Source organism: Juglans regia, chromosome 7 (assembly GCF_001411555.2).
Source record: "Juglans regia cultivar Chandler chromosome 7, Walnut 2.0, whole genome shotgun sequence".
Taxonomy (NCBI): Eukaryota; Viridiplantae; Streptophyta; class Magnoliopsida; order Fagales; family Juglandaceae; genus Juglans; species Juglans regia.
In genome coordinates, this window is record NC_049907.1 from 41,077,664 (window position 1) to 41,102,115 (window position 24,452).

The 24,452-nt window shown below is 35.1% G+C and overlaps 3 protein-coding genes across 3 annotated transcripts; all 3 read left to right on the plus strand.

The window, feature by feature from the left end:
- Window positions 1-4,696: 4,696 nt before the first annotated feature.
- On the plus strand, window positions 4,697-6,433 carry LOC108989444 (leucine-rich repeat extensin-like protein 6). Its single transcript, XM_018963046.2, has one exon. The coding sequence runs from the start codon at window positions 4,701-4,703 to the stop codon at window positions 5,985-5,987; it is 1,287 nt and encodes a 428-aa protein (XP_018818591.2). The 5' UTR covers window positions 4,697-4,700; the 3' UTR covers window positions 5,988-6,433.
- An 8,355-nt stretch (window positions 6,434-14,788) lies between these two features.
- On the plus strand, window positions 14,789-17,602 carry LOC108989485 (40S ribosomal protein S3a-like). Its single transcript, XM_018963106.2, has 6 exons — window positions 14,789-15,064; window positions 15,166-15,271; window positions 16,159-16,296; window positions 16,412-16,597; window positions 16,976-17,176; window positions 17,254-17,602. The coding sequence occupies exons 1-6, from the start codon at window positions 15,006-15,008 to the stop codon at window positions 17,347-17,349; spliced, it is 786 nt and encodes a 261-aa protein (XP_018818651.1). The 5' UTR covers window positions 14,789-15,005; the 3' UTR covers window positions 17,350-17,602.
- A 4,906-nt stretch (window positions 17,603-22,508) lies between these two features.
- Window positions 22,509-23,195, plus strand: LOC108989443 (uncharacterized mitochondrial protein AtMg00810-like). Its single transcript, XM_018963045.2, has 3 exons — window positions 22,509-22,577; window positions 22,662-22,829; window positions 22,962-23,195. Exons 1-3 carry the CDS (start codon window positions 22,509-22,511, stop codon window positions 23,193-23,195), a joined length of 471 nt encoding a protein of 156 aa, XP_018818590.1.
- Window positions 23,196-24,452: the final 1,257 nt, after the last annotated feature.

A 24,452-nucleotide genomic window follows, 5' to 3' on the forward strand; every position in this document is an offset into this window, starting at 1 on the left:
TGTTTTGGGATTTGAAAAATGTGTATTGGGATTTGAAAAAATTGAATTGTTTATTATATTTTGTATGGGAATTTGAAAAATGTGTAATGATGAGATGAGATGAGATGAGAATTTTGTATTTTGTTTTAACCTCCAAACCTGCCCTAAGAGTCTGTCGTATTAATTTAAAGTTACTTTGATTTTTTTAGAATGAATGCTTCTAAGTCGTATATATTGCTAATATGGTATAATTTGATTTGCAATAAATTTGATTTTCAAACTTCTCTTATGAATCAGAATCCACCTGTTAATGGCATAAAATATATAGGGTGATGCTACAGCCCCCGCTGGGGGCTGTAGATTATTTTATATATTTTTTATTTAAATAATTTTTTATATAGATTTTTTAATATTTTTTAATATTTTAAAAAAATAATAAATTTAAAATATTATTAAGAAAATAGTTTTTTAATCAGAAAGTAAAAAAATATATATTTTCTTAATTACGAAGTAAAATAAAAAATATTTTTTTATAATTTTTTATTTTACTTCATGATTAAGAAAGTATTTTTAATAATATTATGATTTTTTTAAATATTTAAAATGGACATGCTACAGCTTCGTTGGGGTTCCTGTTGGGCTTAATATGTACTCTTTTATGTGTATTTTTTTAATTTATTTTTTATATAAATTTTTTTTACACTTTTAAAAAATAAAATAAATTTAAAATATCATTAAAAAACATTTTCTTAATTAGAAAGTAAAAAAAAATTATTAAAAAATACTTCCTTAATCACGAAGTAAAATAAATATTATTTTTTATTCTATTTCTTGATTAAAATATTTTTTAATAATATTATAATTTTTATTTTATTTTTTAAAATATTTAAAATTATTAATAATATTTATATTAAATAAAATAAAATAAATGTTACATGCCCAGCGGGAGCCTCCAGCGGGGCATGTAGCATTTTCCAAATATATATTCTCCACCTTGACTTACAATAATAAATTATGCCTTACACATTAAGGTAGCTTGTAAATACTAACTCCCAAAGGAATATATGGGCTCGTTTGTTTACTTAGAATATCTCAGTATATTTATAAATAATAATAAAGTAGTTTGAGTTAAAATATTTTATAGTGTTTTGAAAAATAAGAGAGAGAAAATTACATAAAAATATTGTAAAGTTAAAACATTACTTGAATATAATTTGTTAATATTATTTTTATTTTAAAATTTGAAAAATTATTATTATTTTTTATGTTTTGTTTAAGAGATTGGGAAAGTTATAATAATAAGTAGGTAATAATTATATAAAAAAATTAAAGATTTAAAATTAAACAATGTTCTGTATTTAAATAGTGTTTGAAAATAAACAACTTAAAAATACTTGAAAACAATTATTTTACCCAACGACCTAAGGTGGCATTTGGATAGTAAATTGAGATGACATTAATTGAAAAAAAAATTAAAAGTTAAATAAAATTTTATTACAATATTATCTTTTAATATTTTTATTGTTTTGAGATATAAAAAAAGTTGAATTATTTATTATATTTTATATAAAAATTTAAAAAAATATATAATGATGAGATAAAATAAAATAAAATATTTTTTTTAATCGAAACAGGTCTTAAATCTTGACCACGGTAGCGGTCAGAAAGAGATATTACATCTATGTAATAATAAGGATGGTATAACAATTTAGGATAGAGTACTTTTTGTAACACCAACCTTTTTCCATTACAGTCTATTTAAGCTTACAAGAGAAACACTTTTGGTTGGACACAATAAAGATTCTTTCTAATTATTTAATTGAATTTGATGGTTTGATTATGAAAATAGATAAATATACTGTTACAACATTTTATATTGTTTCTATAGAATTTTGGACAATAGAAATTATACACGAATATTTAAAATGATGTCTATCTCTAATTATATTAAACTAATCAATTCCATCAAGTGACAATGATTAATTAAGAGATTCTTAGCTTTTCAACTTTGCTCCATTTTTTTGTTCTTTTTTTTTTCCCCTTTTTTTTCCTTGTGTTGATGAACGAATCAATCAACAGATTCAACACCCAAAAAAAAAAGAAGAAGAAAAGGTGTGGAGAAGGACAACCTACACTAAAGTACCCTATGCGTTTAGCTCCCTAATCTCCCATATGCGACAATCATATATAGACATTGTCAAGTTCACTAGTGCCATTGAGTTTCCATATCTCATTACCCATTTTTCTAAAAGTTCATTCAATTTCATTATTTTTAGCCCGACGTTTTCCAACTTTAATTATGATGGCTTAACACTATCTTATTAGCAGTGATTTGGTCTAAAGGGGTTCGGTACTATTGACTTTAGGGAGATGACATTCTAGAACTTATACATCTTGTCTTGGGTACGTATATGTTATATATGTTTCTACGAACTCTAGGCTCGTCTGCGTAAAGCTTCATATTTTTCCTGCATCTATATATATATATATAATTTAAATTAATTGATTTTTCACTCGCAATTGGAATTAAATTAATTGAATTTCACATCACAAGAAAAGATTAACGGGAATTATTAATTAATTTGAAGTTGCATGCTGCTATATTAATCCTTGTGGTCATGCTCTGATACTAGACTTTTTAGTCCGTAATCTTGAGAAATCAAAACATTAATTAAGATGGATCGGAGGATCATATTCAACAAGTGAAGTTACTTGAAAAACAAATGGTTGGCAAGAATTATAAGGTGGGAGATTAATTAACTTGTTGAATATATATGATCATCATCTGCTACTATGTATGCTTCCACACGTTCGATCAAATGCGTTGAAAAATGGTATATATTCCTTAATTAATTTAATCATACTGTACGTGGAGGCTCTATTTGGAAACAAATCGATCGTGAGATGATCCTAACCGCCTAACCCCCGAAATAAAACGTCGGAGGTTCCTCAGATATGCATGCAGGCCGCCGCTATCTACATGGCGACGAAGCCATTAATGGCCGTACGTACGTAGTACCTTCCATTCGCTGTTGATCAGTTTGAATGAACGGTGGTTTTGGGTCTAAAAGAAGCAAAAACACTTGTGGCTAGCTGCACGAATCAGTCATGAGTTAACGAAGCTGGTGACCTGCTCCTTAAAGTCAATGATGGTGGGTTTTTCATGAGATTCAAAACACTTCTCTCTCTCTCTCTCTCTCTCTCTCTCTCTGTGTGGCCTTTTCTTGCATGGATCTTAATCGAATACGTTATTGAATAAACAACTCCAAGTTGCACTATAAAATGCTCTTCTGAATTCTTCAGAATCATTTAACTTTGTCAATGTGTAACATATAACATGACATCAAAAATGTATTAATTGGGCATATAAAATATAATAAACTAACTCAACTCGTTTGTTTTCATAAACATGATTCTCAATCAATTTAATTATTATATTTTTTTAAAATTTAAAATAAAAATAATATTAAAAATATATTTTTTATTTAATTTTAAACTTTTATTTTAATCCATGTTATAATCTGAAAACAAGCGACGCTAAAAGCTCGTTTCAGTTGCAGGATCATAATCTCATCGATTTTCGAAGTTCCAACCACCAATAATATGCATGAAATAATTCTTTGATGATATATATGCACAAACATATATATGATGGTAAACTAACACCTAGTGGATAACCATCCCATGACCCTTTGACAGATTCCCTAGCTAGACCTATGGTAGCAGGGGGGTCCCATGCATTGGTTTTGCAAAATACGTTGAATTATATGTATAGACATTTCGATTAATGCGTACTGAAAAATCAACCTAAAATCCATTGATTTCTCGTCAATTCATCGTTGAAAGTTAGCACCAGTATTTGAAAAAGAAATTATGTTTGCATTTATGAAGTTCATAAATATTGTATAATTTAAAAAATAATAATAAATATGATATTTATATAAAAATAATTATATAGTATTTATGTATTTTTTAATTATATATAATATTACTCTCATTTAAATGATGATCATGACTGGTCAAAATTTATTTATGATACCTGCCTGTGCCCAGTCTTCAAGACTTTGGTCCCGTGGAAACTATTTAATGTAGTACTTCTAATACGCTAGCTAACTTTGCCAGCCAATTTCTCTGTTTAATAATCCCACTAGGAAAATTACAATTTAGAACCGTAAAAATATGTCATTATTTGTTAAGCCATCGCTAGCTGCATGCCATGAACCTATATACATATATATATATATATATATATTAATTATAATAAACAGAATAAGGGGGAAATAACCGTGTTTTTGGTAAGATCAGCTACCAAATTCCATTCCAAACCTTCCACAAGAAACGTCAATGGTACCGTCTTTACTATGCCGGTGGGTTTGCCATGAACTACAACCTCTAAAATGTGCAAAAGGAAAATGAGAACATTCCTCTCACCATCTTAATCAACAAAGTCAAGTTCAAATATAAAACAGTGCTACGTCTACGTCTCATGTACTACTCAATTAATCACATTTCCACTCTTTACCTCTAAAATAATGTTTTTTTTTTTTTGTTAGAAGAAATTAGACCTTTAGATATAGTCAAGGTTTGATTAATTGTTTTTTAACTCACACATTATCTTATCATGCGGCCATGAACGTACCCCACTAGTTTCACCACCCACCTCCTTTAATTACCCTTATATAATTCTGAGTCCCCCCAGCACAAACACCAACCCGGCCAGAATGAAAACTTTGATACCTTTTGATGGGATGTTCTTCAAGATGAAGAACGTCCCACATCTAACACTAGCTCTCTGGGCTATCCTCTCTATCCTGCTCTTCTCCAGGCCCTTTCAGGTAGCTTCTCAATCTCCTCCAGTGCCCCTCTCAAACCCTAGACTCCAAAAGGCTTATACTGCTCTCCAGGCATGGAAACACCTTATCACTTCTGATCCCAAGAACTTTACCTCAGACTGGTGTGGCCCAAACGTCTGCAACTACACTGGCGTCTACTGTGCACCAGCCCCCGACGACCCTCACACCATAACGGTGGCTGGAATAGACCTAAACCACGCCGATATTGCCGGTTCACTGCCTGAAGAGCTTGGCCTCTTGGCCGACCTTGCCCTCTTTCATATTAACTCCAATCGCTTCTGTGGAACTATCCCTAACAGCTTTAGCAGCCTTCGTCTTCTCCATGAACTTGATATCAGTAATAACCAATTTTCTGGGTCATTCCCTTCGGTTCTTCTTTGCTTGCCTTCCCTCAAATACCTTGATATCCGATTCAATCAATACCACGGCGACATTCCCGCCCGTCTTTTCGACTTGAAACTCGACGCTTTGTTCATTAACAACAACAAGTTTCAATCATCATTACCAAAAAACATTGGTAACTCCACGGTTTCGGTACTTGTTTTGGCGAATAACGATCTTAAAGGCTGTCTGCCTTCGAGTTTCTTGAACCTGAAGGATACCTTGAATGAGATTATCCTAATGAATAGTGGATTGACTGGGTGTCTACCCTCAGAAATAGGAATTTTAAACAGGGTGACAGTGTTTGATGTGAGCTTCAACAGGTTGGTTGGTCCTTTGCCGGAATCAATGGGGAAGATGAAGAGCTTGGAGCAGTTGAATGTGGCGCACAACAAATTGTCCGGTGAGATTCCCGCGAGTATATGCTCCTTGCCTAAACTGGAGAACTTCACGTATTCATATAACTATTTCTGTGGTGAACCTCCGGTGTGCCTGAAGCTGCCGGAGATGAATGACAAGAGGAATTGCATTCCAGATAGGCCGTTGCAGAGGCCACATGAGGAATGTGCCTCTTTCTATGCGCATCCAGTTGATTGTGGTGCCTTTGGCTGCTTGGCAAGAAGTCCGCCGCCGCCTCCTCCACCTCCACCTCCACCTCCACCTCCACCCCCACCTCCACCTCCACCTCCACCTCCACCACCACCACCACCACCACCTCCACCCCCACCACCAAAATCTCCGCCGCCTCCACCACCAAAACAGTGGCACTACTAGCCCATACCGCCGTCTGTGCCGCATCATAATTAATCGTCCTCGACCAGCATTGACATATATAATCGTCCATAGATATAAGTTTCATTTTCATACATATATGTTTCCTGATCAACAAGAATTCTCGTTTTCTTCTTTTCATTTTCATTTTGATCTCTTCTTCCTGCATGATCATTAATATATGTTCGAGTTACACAGTAGTATATGCAACGGCCCGCCGGCGCCTTAATTTAGTACCAATTCATATCAATATGATTTATTACCAACTTAATTGGACTGTCATGATCATTTTCTTTTGAAATTTAAGACAACAAATTAGGGAAGCCACGTATCAATTAATAACACTACTGGGGAAAGTGGTGCGTCGATCGTGCTGACACTGTACTCGTCCATCGTGATTGAATTTGTACATGATGTTTTGCCAAGATATTAAATGGTGAATTCCAACTTGCAACATGATTCATTGATTCTGTTCACTATATATTTGCACCTTTTTTTTTTACTATTTTGTGTATACAAATGTTGATACTCGCATCACTAGTTATTAATATTGGGATGATTATCATCTTTCCTTAGACTTGAGGAGTTAAGGGCGACATTGGTGTTTCAAAAGATCAAGCAAACATGAGTTCAAACTTCTGGATTGTATATCAGTAATCTAGGGAGAGCTAGCAAAGACTGCGCCAAGCTTGAAAAATGCAACATAACGCAATTTAGTTCTCTTCCAAAAACATAAATATCTGTGATATTCGCGAAGAATTTTTCTCTTGCCCTTTATTGGGTTTGGTCCCCTCAGGAAGGTCTAAAAAGTCCCGGCAAAACAAGAGTTCATCACATTCTCCCCATGAAATTGGTTAATTTGTCGTTTGTTAGGCTGTATTTAAATATTGAGTTGAGTTAAATTTTTTTTATGAATAGTAGTGAGTTGAGATGGTAGAGTGAATTCTATATAATTTATATAAGATAAATTTAGGTGTGTTTTGATGTTAAAATAGATTTAGATGCATTTATGAAAAGTTAAAAAAGATTGTAAATCTCACGTGTAAAGAGGTGTTAAGTTAAAAATTATTGTGGGTCTCTCGTATGAAGAAATTTTGAATTGAGATGAATTTAATAATTTAAAAATTGAATATTTAGATATTAGAAAACGTCTAAATCTTTTAAGTTCGGTCAAGAAATCAAAAACAGTCTTAATGTTATTATTCCTTGCAAATATAAACTAGTCAATCATGGAGGAGAGATAATTTCATAATTTCTTTTATTCACATACAGTTCATAGGAGGAGCAATGCATATGTATATGTAAACAATTAAGCAAACTGTTGTTTAATTCTCTGCTAATTGTTGACATGACTTGGAATCCCATAAAGTCACGTGTGAAAGCCCATCTTTTCTTTCCAAATAGGCGCTGGAGTCTATCCATTGCAGCCAACTCTTTTGCTTCTTCGCTATTTTCTTCTTTTTTTAAAGAAAAAAAGAACCCAACCACAACAACTCTTAGTACCTTGACCAACTTTTTTGGTAGCCCTTCATAGGTTGTTCTAACATCAAATCGTAGCTATATATCTTTGAACTTACTGAACCGACATTCTACGGTAGTAATATGGCTGATCATCCGTCGATTTCACGATTTCATATGCTAATAGCAAAAGCCGCCGCACAAGGAATAATTAGAACGAGGGTTGGGAGAGGGCGTGCCACAGCAACTGGAATGCGCCGCACAACAATGAAAATGGAGACGCTTTTTATTGCGAAATAAGATGATATAGTTTTACATAAATTAAATAAAATATTATTTTTTTATATTATTATTATTTTAAAATTTTAAAAAATTAAATTTTTTATTATATTTTATATAAAAATTTAAAAAAATTATAATGAAAAAAAGATAAATTAAGAGTCTTTTATATACAAAACGGAACCTAAAGCCACACACTAAAAACAAGAAAGAGAGAAGAGTACGATCGAGGAGCATATTTCCTAGGATAATTCTATTAAAAGACGCTGAATATGTTTGTAGCACTAGTAAATTAAGTACATAAATGCTAGATTTAAAAAAAAAAAGAGTTTACGAATCGATCGTGGGTTAGTGTAATGGTAGAAGATCTTAATATCTTTAATATTATTATTGATGTAAAAATAGTCAAATCAATTATTATTTTTTAACAGGCATATCAATGTCTACTTAGATCCTGTTTAGATTTAGAAAGTATTTCATCTCATCTCATTTTATCATTATAATTTTTCTAAATTTTTACATAAAATATAATAAATAATTCAACTTTTTAAATTACAATTCAACTTTTTCAAATTTCAAAATAATAATAATATTAAAAAATAATATTTTAACTATATTTTTTTTAATTTTCATCTTTCATATAAAATTATCCTATATTATCTCTAAATCTAAACCAACCTTTAATAAAACGAGAAGTGGTCTCGTAGAAGAAAATATTTTTTACTCCCATCTAGCTAGGGAACGAGAAAAACTCTACTCCCATCCCATCTAGGAAAGTCATCGACCTTTTTTATTAATTAGCTTTTTATTTAATAATTAAAAAAATGTTTTTTAATAAATATGTAATTATTATTTTTTAAATATTTAAGAGATTTAAAAAAATATTTTAAAAAAAATCACACATTCGGCGAGGGATCTCGGTGGGTGTAGCATCACCCAAATATAAAAAATTCTAGGGACAATCGCCCCTACATCCCCGTTGAAGAACCAGCTGACGTGGCAGGCTGCCACGTCAATAGTTAATATTTAAAAAAAAAAAAGAGAAGAAAAATGAAACATCTTATATACGGAAAGGAGGAAATCAAAATATAAACACAAATTGCTTGAGGAAGCTTGCAAGAGAGCGCGAAACCAGATAGGGAGACCTCATCGCCGTCATGCGTCTAAAAGAATCTAGTAGTTCAGTCCGTGTATGGTCGCCGTCCCGTTGTTGCAGTCGTCGTCGTCATAGCTTACAGACATGGAGATCTCTTTGGACTCTAATCTCTTTATTCCTACTTATTATTATTTGGTTCTCAAATCACTAAATAATATAAACGTACCCTCTATAACATTCCATATATGTACGCTTCCCGTATTGAGAAGAGTTTTGGAGAAAGAGATTGAGAGGAAGAAAGAGATACACAATGGCCAGTGCTGATCTAGAGAGAGGAGGAGCAAAGGCCAGGAGGGCAACGACAATTTCTATGTTGATAACTCGGATCACGAATGAACTTCTTGGTTGATACCAATCTTTGTGGTGGCCAATGTTGTTGTCTTCGTTGTGGCCATGTACGTCAACAACTATCCAAAGAACAATATAGGTTTTAAGGGGGTTGCTTGCCAAGTTTCTTGGCCGGCTCTCATTCCAGCCTCTCAAGGAGAACCCTTTCTTTGGACCTTCTTCTTCTACATGAGTTTTCTGGCGTATCAATTTTTCGTGTTTTACCCATTTGTTATGAAGTGGGTTGGATTTAATTTGTAGGTTTGCTGCGTCTTTTATGTGTTTGTAAATGAAATTTTGTGTTTTGTTTCTTTGATTAGGATGTTGGGTTTGTTTGGGATGTTGAGTTTTGTCTACAATTAATGAACGCTTTGGGAGTTTATGAAGTCTTTTTCTTTTTATGTGTGTCAGTATTTGTTCTTAAGGTAATTTCTTGTTCTATGTCAGCCTGTGTTTTAATTCTTTGGTTGGAGATCTTCTTCTCGAGTCTAGGCTTCCTGAACTATAAGATTATATGGTTTGCCTATTATTCAACTATACGATGTTTGTGTGGATTGGAATTTTGAACTCATTTTATGGATCACCGATTCACCATCTATCCTAATGAGGAGTTGAAATAGATACATGTAAATGATCCTTGTTTGCCATACTTCCATCATAGCTTGCGAGTCAACGCTATTACTTTATCATAAGCAAGTTTGAGATGGTCTATGGACGTGATATTTTGTCTTGAAGTTCAAATATTGTAGTCAATCTCATGAGTCGTTAGCTGGACTCTGAAGAGATCTCCCTCTCTGTAGGTTGTGACGACGGCGATCATAACAACGAGACGGCAACCATACGCGGACTGAACCACCAGATTTTTTCAGACGCACGATGGCGATGAAATCTCCCTCTCTGGTTTCGAGCTCTCTTATAAGCTTCTTCAAGCAAATTGTATTTTTGTTTTGGTTTCCCTTCTTTCCACATATAGAATGTTTCGATTTTTTTTTTTTTAAATATTAGCTGCTGCACATCAGCCAGTTCCGCGGCGGGTACGCAGGGGCGGTTGTCCCTAGAAATCCTCCCCAAATATTAATGGGTTGGAACTGGTACTACAACTACTCATATATCAATGTGTTGAATATTATATTATATATTAATAATTTAAATTCACAAATCGTAGAAGCACAGCTTCAACACTTAGAGCATTGGTAGTGGTTTATGTATCTTCATATGTAAAATCATATCTTTTGAAGATTGATTTTGTATATGAAGAACTTGTCCCACATTGGATTATGCATCTTGGAATCAAATAATAATAAAATATTCATTATTTTATAAATCATTTTTTTCCTATAAATCTGGATGGTCTATTTTATGCATCTAGATAGTCTATTGTTAATCTAGATGGTCCAATAAATTCAAGTCAAATTCCACTACCCGAATTCAAAAAAATTCAATAGACCATCCAACTCAAATAAATTCAACTCCAAGTCCAATAAATTTCATACAAATTCATAACTTAATATAATGTGATTCCATACAAATTCAACTGTCCAAATAAATTCCATACAAATTCAACTGTCCCAAAATAAATTCCATACACATTCAACTTCCAACCAAAAGAAATTCCATTCAAATTTAAATAAATCTCATGTATCAAAATCAACTTAATAGAAAATCCACAAAGTTGATTTTAATACAACTTGAGCTACATAAAGTTGGGCTTAGCAGCAACCACCAGCTCCACAGCAGCCCAACTCCACAGCAGCTCCACAACAGCCCAGTTCCACAGCAGCTCCACAAAAAAATGATGGAATTTGGTGCAACCAGCAGTATAAAAATTACCCAAAATATGTCACCACAGTTAAAACAATTACAAAATCACCATCATACAAACATACAACTATGTACGAGATATGACCTTATTCCTTTGTTCCTTAATGATCTCCATTTGAAGATTATGGAAATATTTTTGCTGCAAACCATTCATGTAATCAATATCTACGTTCATAATTTCCATATCAGTTTTTCTTTTTTTAAGAGCTACCAAGTCAAATATCTCTCTTTCAGTCTTAATTTTCAACTCAAGGTTTCTCTTCTTAAGAAGTAGTAACTCAGATCTTTCATTCTCATATTTCAATTGTAATTCTCTTCTCTACATCATACAAGTTCTTCTATCATCTTTCATTTGGTTTAAGGTCTCATTAATTACTAGATTTTGTCTTTCATTACATTTTCTTCTTTCTCTCTTACTTTTTTAACCTTCTTGCCCGAAGGTCTCTCACAATCGACGGACACATTTTCCATGTCTTCCCCTAAAGGTATTGAGTTTGGAGTAATACCTGAACTTGTCCCATTTTTTTTTTCTTTTTATGAGGTCCATGTGTGTTTTCCATTTCGGTTGGTGCCTCAGTAGATTCCAACAATGATCCATGTTAAAGTTATGTTTTTGATTCTCTTGGTACAAGATTTTTGCCTTATCAACTACAAAATAGTGGAACAAGATACAACTAATGTCATTGCAAATACGTAATAATTAGAACCACAAAACATAGAAAAAAGTATTATACCTTGTCTTGCTTGGTCACACCGTTTGGATGCATTCCTTCAACTTGGGCTAAGCTACCACATAATTTATTGACGCATTTTTGAATGACTGACCACCGATTGGTCAAAGAGGGTATAGACCGTTCTTGACAATTAGGTCTTTCAAATGTGGAGTAGTAGTCATAAATTCTACTCCACATTTGTGTAGATGATTGGTCAGTCTCCCATATGGAGTTCATACTAATATTAAGCCAAGATGAAACGAGGAGAATATCTTCCTTTACAATAAATGACACATCCCGCTGGGATTTTTGTTTCTTTTTTTCCCGTTGGGGTTGTGTCGCTTGAACATCAACACTTGCACTGCCCATAGGGGATTGTTAATATCACTTTCACCACTTTCCAACGGTGTGGTAAAGAAGGGATCCTCATCAATTAAACAGTTCATCATTCAACAAAATATTGAAGGATAAAATATTACTAAAATTGTCTCAATAGAAAAAGTATGTATGCAACATGGAAAAAATAAAATACATAGAAAAAACAGAGTATGTATTCAGTGCACATGGGAAAAACATAAATATACCTTCGTTTTGTTTGTGTGAATCTATCTAAAGGCATATATAAACATGTTGTGCATCTAGTCTAAATGCATACAAAAACATGGTTGCATACGTGCTGACTTAAGGGTAACACTGGAGTAACAACCAGCAAAAATTAAAGGGCATAGAACATAAACAAATCATACCAATTAATGTAGGTAATTAGTATATATTCTCATTTGCAAATCATGAGAAGCAAATCCCAAATTTTTAGAGACAACATATACAACTCATGAGTTTTTTTCACAAGAAATAAGATTATTACAAAGGTCGTTGAAGATCAAAATTGAGGAAAAAAAAAACAAAATAAAATTACAGAGGCATCTACAGAGGTTGTTTATGTGTATCCTATCTTTTTTTAAAGTCTTTTGTCCTTATCTTTTACTTTCCAAGATGGATAAGTAAAGAGGCATGTACAACATCGAGAAGAAAATTAACAATCTAAAAAACCTAAGAATGAAACTCCACTGCTCTATGTATCCCTATTCTCGGTTCAATATCATAGAAAATCACACAAAAAATCTTAAAAAAACTCTAATAAGGGGAAATCACACATTCCATATGAGGGGAAATCACACAAAACAATTTGTGAAATCAAAATAAGTAGTTTGCACAAAATCACAATCTCTAGGGTTTCCAAACAGCTGCACGAAATCGAATAGCGGGTGAGAGAAGAGGTCGTCGTTGATGAAGGAACAGACTCGTGGTGCAGTTGAGCTTTACTTTGGGCAATGGTGTAGCAGAGCAGAGAGAAGGTTGAAATATTGTCGAGGGAAATGTGTGTCGAAGATAAGAGAGCAGAGAGAGCAAGAGAGAGGGAGGAGGAAAACTTTAGAGGAAATACGCGCGAGAGAGAGGAGTTGTTCTGATAGAGAGAAAAAAATATTAAAAATAATGTTTGAAGAGTAAATAGTCACTCGGTATAGCTATGGATAAAAATGAAGATATATAAATCAATGTGGATGATTTTAAAGACATATTCTTCAAATTTAAAGATTGAAAATGGAGAAGCCACTACTAGTGCTCTAAGATTTTATTTTCAACCTGATCTCCTTGGCTCATAGACATCTAGCTAGCTAGGGAAAGTGGAAACTATGGAATATAGCAAGGACTGCAGGAGCGTCGTCGCATGATTTAATTTGTATCCTTCATCAGCTAAGCTTAATGTGAAGAAATTATATATTGTTTCTCTCTATCACAACAAAAATGATGAGTGCACCCTCTGATTATTATTGCATTGAAGACGGACAAATTAAAGCAGATGAGTTATGTTTAATTTATACGTCTTACAAAATACAAATTTCTTACCTCAACACAACTTTTATCCAATACATCTATCTATAACTGTTATAACATAAAAAGTTTTCAAAAGTTATATCCCTGGTTGCAAAATCCGCATACACCCGATACGGATACCGGATTTTAAATCTAGAACCCGAACTTACAACTCCAAACTTTTTTTTTTTTATAAGTTTGAATATTTTGATATTTGAATACTTTTTTATTTAAAATGCCGTCTTTTTTTTTTTTTTTTGAATTAGAAACTAAGGTGGTGTTAATGAAAAGGCACTTGAGTTGACTCTATTAATGGATGATTGCACTGGTGATCACTATTAATTGCAAGTTCTATAGTCAAAGCAAAATACTTAAAATACCGAATAATGTATACTAAATGGATATTGTCAATTTTATAAAAAAATAAATAATTACTTTTAAGAGTAGGTTTAGAGTACAAGATAAAATATAAAATTCTTATCTCATCTCATCTTATCATTACACTTTTTTTAAATCTCTATATAAAATATAATAAACAATTCAACTTTTTCAAATCTTAATACACATTTTTCAAATTTTAAAATAATAATAATATTAAAATATAATATTTTAAACTTTAAAACAAAATATAAAATTTTCATCTCACATTCCAAATTTGCCCTAATTAATCATGTCATCATGGTACATACTGTCTATTCGTCTTGACTAGCATCAAACATGATGATTTTGACCATGTTTTAAAAATTTATACGGATGAAATCGTGACAAATAAGATTCTACAAATATAAATCCAGCAAAAGGATTCTACAAATATTGTCACTAAGTATATGCCTTTTCATTAATGAAAATATTTTAGTCATAAAGAGATTATATAAAAATAAATTTATAAATTGACCTGATTTGATATAATACGTTAGATTGTAAAGTTATTTTTATTATAAAATAAATTTAACGGATCATGTAAAGTTATATTAATTTGTGAGTTTATTTTTATATAATCTTTGTAACAGTTTTCTTTTATTAAAACACTCAAATTGAATGGAAAAAAAAAAAAGGGTTATGACCCGATTTGAATTTTGGCCTGAATTTGAAACCCGAATTTTCGGACCGGACGAACGATCCTAATAAAGTGCAAGTGCAAGTTCAAGCTCGATTTGTTTTCAAATAACTTGACTACCCAGTGCTCGTTAATTCGTTTCGTTTACCCCTCTTATGTCCCGAAGGGTAAAATGGTCCCTACGTTAAATCAAAATAAAATTACTGTTATGGGCAGATAGTCTTTTTATAAGGGTATTACCGAATTAGGGTTTAGTGGTTTCTCTATTCTAAAGCATCGTCGCCGGCTCTCACTCACTTTACTCTCCCCCTAAATTCCTTCCACCTCCTCCTAACATGGCCGTGGGAAAGAACAAGAGGATTTCCAAGGGAAAGAAGGGAGGCAAGAAGAAGGCGTGAGTATTATCTTCCTGATTGATTTTCATTCATTTTTTGTTCCCTCGCTTTTAATTTCTTTTCTAGTATTTGTTTGATCTATAGATGTATATATTTGTAGGGCTGATCCTTTTGCGAAGAAGGACTGGTACGATATCAAGGCACCTTCAGTGTTCGCTGTCAAAAACGTGGGCAAAACCCTCGTTACTCGCACTCAGGGTACCAAGGTATTTTTTCAGTCATTTATTTAATTTTATATTCTTTATTCATTTGTCCTGTTTGGCTTCCGAGAAAATGTCGAGTAAGGAATAAGTTCAAATTTGGATCTGGGTTATCTCTATTTTATCTTTAGACCTATCTGTGCTAAAGATACATTTTTTGGATTAATTTATATGCTTAACTGGTTAGCGTATTGGGTTATATTTTGATCGTTAATGAGCTGATTTATTGACAGCTGAGGGCATTCGTGTTTATTTCAAGGGGGAAAAACTAGTTTTGGGACGTGCATTTCACCTGCGAGTCCTTGTACCGACTAATGTTGGGATAGATTGCAATATATATATATATATATATATATTTATCTGTTCCAGAACTATTCAAATCTGCGACAAGGTTTCAATTTTGCAACACCATTTCTCCTTCTTTGAGAAATTCTGATGTTTTTTATACTCGCCAATTTGCCATGGAAATCTTTGAATATGGACTACCTTTTAGTTAAGGTACCATCTTGTTGCTGCAAACCTACGTATTATTTTATTTCAAAGAATCTCACCCCTCACCACCCCCCCCCCCCCCCCCCCCCCCCCCCCCCCCCCCCCCCCCCCCCCCCCCCCCCCCCCCCCGGCGCCCGGGGGTTTCTTCTGTTTTCCTTCTTTCCTTGTTTAACTTTACTCCAAAATTGTGCTATCTCTGGCTTTGATTCTGAATGGCATCCTTGACTGTAATTGCTTCTGCTTCATAATGTGATTTTGCCATTTATTATTTTGTCGCCTTCACTATGCCTGTTGATGATAAGCATGTTTTTTTATCTTCCACAACTACGAGGTTCTATTGCGCTTAATAAATTCGTTTATCTTTGTGCGCAAGCATATGAGCTCTGTTATTTCTTTTCCAGATTGCTTCTGAAGGGCTCAAACATAGAGTCTTTGAGGTATCAATGGCTGACCTTCAGGATGATGAGGATCATGCTTACAGAAAGATCAGATTGAGAGCTGAGGATGTCCAGGGGAGGAATGTGCTTACAAACTTCTGGGTATGATTGAATTATATGGTTTCATTTGGATCCAACATTGTTTGTGCCATATTTCTAATGTAGAATTAACGCTACCTGGGTTTTATTTTTTAATTTTTTTGTTCAATCATTTCAGGGAATGGATTTTACCACAGACAAGTTGAGGTCTTTGGTAAGGAAATGGCAAACGATGATTGAAGCTCACGTTGATGTGAAGACAACTGATAGTTACAGTTTGAGGATGTTCTGCATTGGGTTTACTAAGAGACGTCAAAACCAGGTCAAGAGGACCTGTTATGCCCAGTCCAGCCAAATTAGACAGGTGCTGTGCTGCTGATTATAGTTTCATCTTGGTTTGCTGAATAGTTATAGAGCCATTTATCAGCCACTAGAGCAAATGTGGTATCTTGTGTGACTTCTACTCTTTGCTATATATTTATTTGTGAGGTTGTTTGTCGTAATTTTCCAGTAAAATGTTCTCTTACACTAGTGGCTTGAGTGGTGTGATTTGTTGTTAAAGTGCTTGATTAAGGGGATAACAGAGATAACAGAGAATATAGGTGTTGAAGTAAATTGAGCCAAATGATGGTTTATCCTTGCCTGACATCCTATGTAATCTGTTTTCCTTAGATTGTTTTCTATTCATTTTTAAAATTGATTTTTCTGCATAAAACAAGTCATGTTTCTTTGTTTTTGTTAGATCCGTCGCAAGATGAGGGAGATAATGATAAATCAGGCATCATCTTGTGATTTGAAGGAGTTGGTTCGTAAGTTCATTCCCGAGTCAATTGGAAAAGAGATTGAGAAGGCAACATCAGGCATCTATCCTTTACAGAATGTGTTTATTCGGAAAGTTAAGATCTTGAAAGCTCCAAAATTTGATCTCGGAAAGCTGATGGAGGTAACTCTCTCTCTCATACATCTTTTTTGACCTATGGAAGTTAGCATATTAATTTGTCTGTTATGATGTGTATGTAGGTTCATGGTGACTATTCAGATGATGTTGGTGTCAAGGTGGAGAGGCCTGCTGACGAGACGATGGCAGAGGTGCCTGCTGAACCAGTTGGAGCCTAAATAAAGGATTATGAAGTTGCGTTTTGGTAGCCTTTTTTTTTATATGGAATGAGAATTGTGTTACTCCATTTTTGTTAAATTAAGAAGTTGGTTCTGCCTTTTTTTTTTTCTTGCTGTGATAATTAAAGTAGTTTCGACGATGGGAAAATTTATTTGGTCTTTCTAATTATGCAGACATTCTGTTAATTTCCCTTCCCAAACCATCCGAACGCACATGAAATGCTTTTTGTTATGAAGTAATGTTCATTTAGGGTGAAATTCGTTTTACATGGACACAAGTATTTGCTTTGATTGCAAATATGGAGTGGTGCTTGGTTCTCAATTCATACGAAAATGAACACGAATGAAATGCCAAACGATCGTGACCAAGAAGTGGGCAAAGCATATACTCGATTACAGAAATTTCTACTCTGTTTGAGGTTTGGGTTGCCCCCGCCTATGATGGCTTCTAGATCTCGGCTGGCTGTGGTGGCTTGGTTGTGTCGTGACTTTCTTAAATTTTTTTCTAAAATTCTTATTTTTGCGATACATATTTAAGATTCAAAAATTTCTTCTAAATTTAGGAGAGTTCGCTGTCGCCAAACATTGCCTGATGGAGTATGGAACAGTGTAGGGTTGCTTTTGGAGGGTAGAGACTCTGGGCAGTTGGGTTGGATGTCCTCGTCAAGTTTGTCTCTGCTTTGTTCATGCCATATTTTATTTTTATGGAAATAGATTCATTTCATTAATGAACCGAAATTATAACTGTGACTTATCAATACATAAAAAATTCAATACATGAAAAATCCAGACTATAAGCTAAACTACGCATCAGCTCCGGAGCTTCTCCACACACAAATTCTTTTGTGACAGACATTGTCTTAACTTCTAAACAAGCTCTCTTATAACAGAGAAAGTGCTCTGTAAAACAAAACTTAAAGGCTTCCTCTATCTTCCTAGAGAGGAAGAGTACAGAATACTGCTATGGATACCAAATCTAATAGCCTATTTCTATTTTATTAATAACTAAACTAACAAAAAATTATAAATAAACACATTAACAACTACATGACCACAAGCATTGGTGAGACCTCGGACTTCACGCCCACCACAAGCATCGGCATCTCGAGTCCTGACGGAACGAGCACCCAACTCACACACAGACCACAACATCCCGGCCGTACGACCACCGGTCATAGCATCGCCCACCACTCTCGAACGACTCTTGCCCTGGATTACGTCCGATCCAAAGACCCAACACCTCACTCGGGTCAACAAAAAACAACAACAAAAACTGAAAAACTAAACAACTACAAAACACTGAAACGGAAACAAGAAAGAAATAGAAAAAACAAAAACGAATTAACAGTGCACAATGGGTCGGCAGTGGCTCCTGTAGAACACTGTTCACACTAGGAGGAAAGCCGACGGTCAGACTTGGAAGTCCTAGAGTCAGAGGTTCCACAGAAACTGAGCGTGGTGTCGGCAGAAGGCTCCTCGATGGCACGTAATTGCCATGCGCCAACGATATCCGGAACTTCAGTTCCGCGCGTGCGGGCTATGCTCCACTCCGATGGACACCGGATTTGGTGGTCTTGAAGATCAGTGGCTGGGTGTCATGCCGATGGGGCGCGTGTAGAAGTGCAACGACTGGAAAGACTCGAACAGCGATCTTCCCTTATTTGGCCAAAAAAATACAAAACAAAATAAAAAAACACTACATGGAAATAAAATGGACAGAGGAGATAGATTGTACAATTAACATAATATTTGATAGATTGTATAGGGATACAATTAGCATATACTTATTTCTTTCTATGTATAAAACTCTTGTACAGTTTATATAATAAATCGAGATCACAAGGCCAATTGATTCGGTCATTCAAATAGAATTCTGACTTATTTTAACATGGTATCAAGAGCCGCTTGAATTTTTTTTTTCTCTTGGTTTGGCTGTCGCCCCCGTGAATTTTTTTTTCTCTTCTCGGTTTCGTGTGTCGACGTCTTCTGGATTATTCTCAGTGACCCAACGTGATCTACTTGTTGTTTTGTGTGAAAGTTCTCTTATTTTTCGGTCTATATTTTCTAGGTTGGTGTTATCAGCGCCGTATGTTCTAGGTTTAAGTTTTTCGACAGTCTCTGTTTAGGTCTTGGCAGCAGTACTCTTCTGGTGGGTCCCTCGACACGTATGTCCCTGGTTTGCATAGTTTTTTGGTAGCTTTTGTTTCCATCTCGACAGCTGCATCCTTTTGGTGGGCATCTCGACACTCTGTGCCTTCGTTTTTTTGCAGACGCAATTTGTCCTTTTTGATCATTTTTCTTTCTCTTGGTAATTTCAGCATTTTTTTTGTCTGTGGTAATTTTTTTTTGGCCATTTTATTTGTGGTAATTTCGGGACTTCTCTGTGGGTATCTCTCGATTTATCCTTGATTTGCTTTGTGTCAAAATTTATTTCTTTGCGATGGACTCAGCACCTGTGTGTGTCAAGTTTATGGGCACAAACTATTCTACTTGGGCATTTCAGTTTGAACGTTTCCTCAACGGAAAAGATCTTTGGGGCATATTGATGGCACGAATGTCGCCCAAACATCCACTACTGACAAATCCAAGGATTTCGGGGCTTCTCCTTCATGGGCTGTACTTGATGCCCGGATTATGTCTTGGCTTCTTGGGTCGATGGAGCCACATATTGTTACCAACTTGCGGGCTCATCGTTCTGCTCAATCCATGTGGAATTACTTGAAAAAGGTTTATCATCAAACTAATGATACTCGTTGCTTTCAGTTAGAACATGTGATTGCCATGTTTCAACATGGTAGCCTTTCCATCCAAGACTACTACTCGACATTTCTGACTCTTTGGCATGAATATACTGATTTGGTTACAATGGATGTTCCTGTTGCTGCTCTTTCAACTATTCAGACTCTTCACGAGACTAGCCGGCGTGATCAGTTTCTTATGAAACTACACCCAGAATATGAATATGTTCGCTTCTCTCTACTGAACAGATCTCCTGTTCATTCTCTTGATATTTGTTTTGGTGAGTTATTTCACGAAGAACAATGTCTTCGTACTCAAGCTATTCTGGAGCAATCTCATGGCAGTTCCGGGACGGCCACTGTGGCTTATGCTGCCCAAGGACGAGGATCACCTATGAATTCTAAAAATTTGCAATGTTTCTGCTGCAAGGAATATGAGCATATTGTTGCCAATTGTCCTAAAAAATATTGCTCTTATTGCAAGAAAAAGGATCACATTATCAAAGAATGTCGTATCCATACCCAGAATCATCAGACCCAAGCATTTTAGACTTCTGTTATTGTCCCTCTCGCAACAACTTCTGTAGCACATGGCTCTTTCTCAGGTGCTTTCTCTGATCTTGCACCTCATATAGCAAATTACAGCACACTAGAAATGGTGTAATAGATGCTAATTTCGGCATTATCTGCAATGGGGTTCCAAGGTAACAGTTCTACTACACTCTAGTACATAAACTCGGGTGCCTCTAATCACATGACGAATACTCCCACCACAATGTGTCATGTTCGGCCCTATGCTAGTAAATATGCCATTCAAACTGCCAATGGAAGTTCTCTACCAATAGCTGCTATCAGAGATGCATCTTCTAAATTTACTGATGTGTTTCTTACTCCTCAACTTTCCACAAATCTTATTTTTGTAGGTCAATTAGTTGATAACAATTGTGCTGTTAATTTTTCTAGTGATGGTTGTGTTGTGCAGGACCAGGTAACAGGGGAGCCGATCAGGAAGAGACCTAAAGTGGGGCGCTTGTTTCCACTATTTTTACTTGTTCCAGCACCTTCTTCAGTTTCTTCTATTAAGTCTTTTGCTTATAATAATGTTTCCGATTTGAGTATGGTGTGGCATCGTCGTTTAGGTCATCCCAATACTCAGATATTATCTCATGTATTGCACTCTGATTTTCTTGGTAATAAAGAACATTCTTCTTTATTTCTTGAGTGTGATTTTTGCGAACTTGGTAAAAGCAAAACTCTTCCATTTCCTTTGCATGCTAGTATAGCTTTTCACTGCTTTGATCTTATCCATGGTGATGTTTGGGGACCTTCCCCAATTAGTTCACATGAAAAATTTAAATACTATGTGACTTTCATTGATGATCATAGCAAATTCACTTGGGTTTATTTTCTTCACTCTAAATCTGAGATTTTTCGTACTTTCACTGAGTTTTTAGCATATGTTGACAATCAATTTTCTGTGACTATTAAGACATTACGCACAGATTCTGATGGGGAATATTTGTCTACTGAGTTTTAAGCATTCTTGGCTTCTAAATGTATTATTCATCAGTGTTCATGTCCCACTACTCCCCAACATAATGGAGTAGCCAAACACAAAAATTGTCATCTTCTTGATGTGGTACGTACTCTCTTGTTAGAATCATCTATTCCATCCATGTTCTAAGTCGAGGCTCTGAAAACTGCTCTTCTTCTACTGTGGTCCTCCCCTTCTTTGAGCAGCAGTTCTCAAATCCTCATCAAGTTAGCTCTCACTTTAAATCAGGTCTTGTGTATACGAGACACTCTTGCCCACAGTCTCTTTCGATGGCTCACTCGATATATGATCCTACCATGCTCCAAACCCAGTCAATTGCAGCACCTCCAGAGCTTTTGGTACGTCGCTCTCCTCAAGTGTCTGTACCTCCAGATAGGTATGGGTTTTCTTCTGGCCCTTCTATTTCAGCTCTTACTGCTGCATTGCCTAATTTCAATATTCTCACATGCTACTCACATGTTGTCAAGCATGATTGTTGGCGACAAGTTATGCTGGAAAAAACTGCCGCTCTAGAGGCCAATCACACATGGGACTTTGTGCCTGTCAATTATGAAGAGATATTTGCTCCTGTGGCTAAGATGACCAATGCTCGTACGATTCTAGCTCTTGCTGCTTTCAATAATTGGCCACTATATCAGATGGATGTCAAGAATGCTTTTCTTCACGGAGATCTTAAAATGTATTTATATAAAGCCACCCCCGGGATTGTTTCCCTCTCTGACCTTACATGTGTGTAAACTTCTCGCTCTCTTTATGGTCTCAAACAAGCTCCGAGGGTCTGATTTGATAAATTTTGCACCACTTTACTGCAATTTTCATTCAAGCAGAGCAAGTACGACACTTCATTGTTTTTTCGAAAATCAAACATGGGTATTGTTGGTCTTTTGATTTATTTTGATGATATTGTGATCACTGGTTTCGATTCTGCTTTACTTGTCCAGCTCAAGACTCATCTCTCAGAATATTTTCATACGAAAGATTTTGGATCTCTCACATATTTTCTTGGTCTTGAGGTGTAGCGTAGTCCTTCTGGTATTTCACTCAATCAACATAAGTATGCTAGTGACTTGGTGGCTACCACTGGACTACAAGAGGCTACTTCTATTGATACTCCCATGGAATTAAACATCAAGCTTCGCAAAGAGGAGGGTGACCTACTTGATGATCCAAGTTTATACCGAAAGTTGGTAGGTAGTCTTGTCTATCTCACCATTACTAGACCGGGCATTTCTTTTTTTGTACAGCAAGTCAACTAGTTTCTTCAGACCCATCGTCATCTTCATTTGGTTGTTGTCCGCAAAATCATCTGCAATGTTCAGGGCATTTCTCCCCGTGGCTTATTCTTTCCTACAAGCAATTCTCCTCGTCTTGCTGCTTATAGCGATGTTGATTGGGTTGGTTATGCTGATACACATCGCTCCATCACTGGTTGGTGCGTGTTCTTAGGTGGTGCATTGATCTCCTGGAAGAATACGAAGCAAGATAAAGTTTTTAAGTCATCTACAGAATCTGAGTACCGGGCAAAGTCTCTTGCTTGTTTTGAAATTATTTGACTTCGAGGTTTGTTTGCTGAGTTAGACTTTTCTGAGACCGATCCTACACCTTTACACACCGATAATACAAAGTGCTATTCAAATGACGGCCAATCCTATCTATCATGAGTGCACAAAGCATATTGAAGTTGATTGTCACTCTATTCATGAAGCCTTTGAAGCTTGTGTTATCACTCTTTCTCCATATTTCCAATAAACTATAAATTGCTGATATCTTCACCAAGGCTCTCACTCGTCATTAACATTGCTTCCTAAGTAGCAAATTGATATTTGTTGATCAACCTGCATCAATTTGACGGGGGCTATCAATGGACAGGTTTGCTGTCCATATTTGTTTCCTTATTTATTTTCTTAATTTACTATTATGTACAATTAGCATAATATTTGACAGATTGTATAGGGATAGAATTATCATATACTTATTTCTTTTCATGTATAGAACTCTTGTACAGTTTATATAATAAACCGAGATCACAAGGCCAATTGATTCGGCCATTCAAACAGAATTCTGACTTATTTTAACATGAGATTTGAAAAAATTGAATTAGTTATTTTATTTTGTGTGAGAATTTAGAAAAAGTTGTAATGATTAGATGTGATGAAATGAATTGAGTTGAAAAATTTTATGAAAACAAACGAGACATGAGTATATGTCTGAAGTCTTTTAGAGCCTCTTCAAACCTTCAAGATCTCGTCAACCCCATATATAGGCAATAAGTCTGCAGCTTTATTAATCTGCCTGAAAATGTGATGTACTGAAATGACCAAAGTGCTTCTTCCCCAATCTTCTTTTATTGCCCAATGGACCTCACCCGCTCCATTCCACCAGTTTGCAAGATTTTTTGAATCAGTTAACTTCAACTCTCTGTTGCTGTAGAAGTTGAGACTATTCAAAAATTCTTTTAGGATGAGACTGAGGGAATCCCATCTCTCTCTCTCACCCCATAAGTAGAGATGAGATCAATTTCAATCCCCTTCTTATACAACCTCATCCTGAGCACGGGGGCAATAGTTTTTTCTTGAAAAAATATTCGCATCATCCCGAAGCCGCCGCACACTCAATGCATTGAGTGAATAAAATATATATATAATATATATATATACATGTGAGATGTGCTGCGGTTTCCAGCTGATGCATAGCACAGCTCTTTTTTCTTTTTTTCAGATTCCTGTCTATCAGGGTTTAACTTGGGCAAGGTAGAGGGTAGATTGGGTTGTCTCCTACCATGAAGACGAGGAGGCAGTGGAGGAAAATTA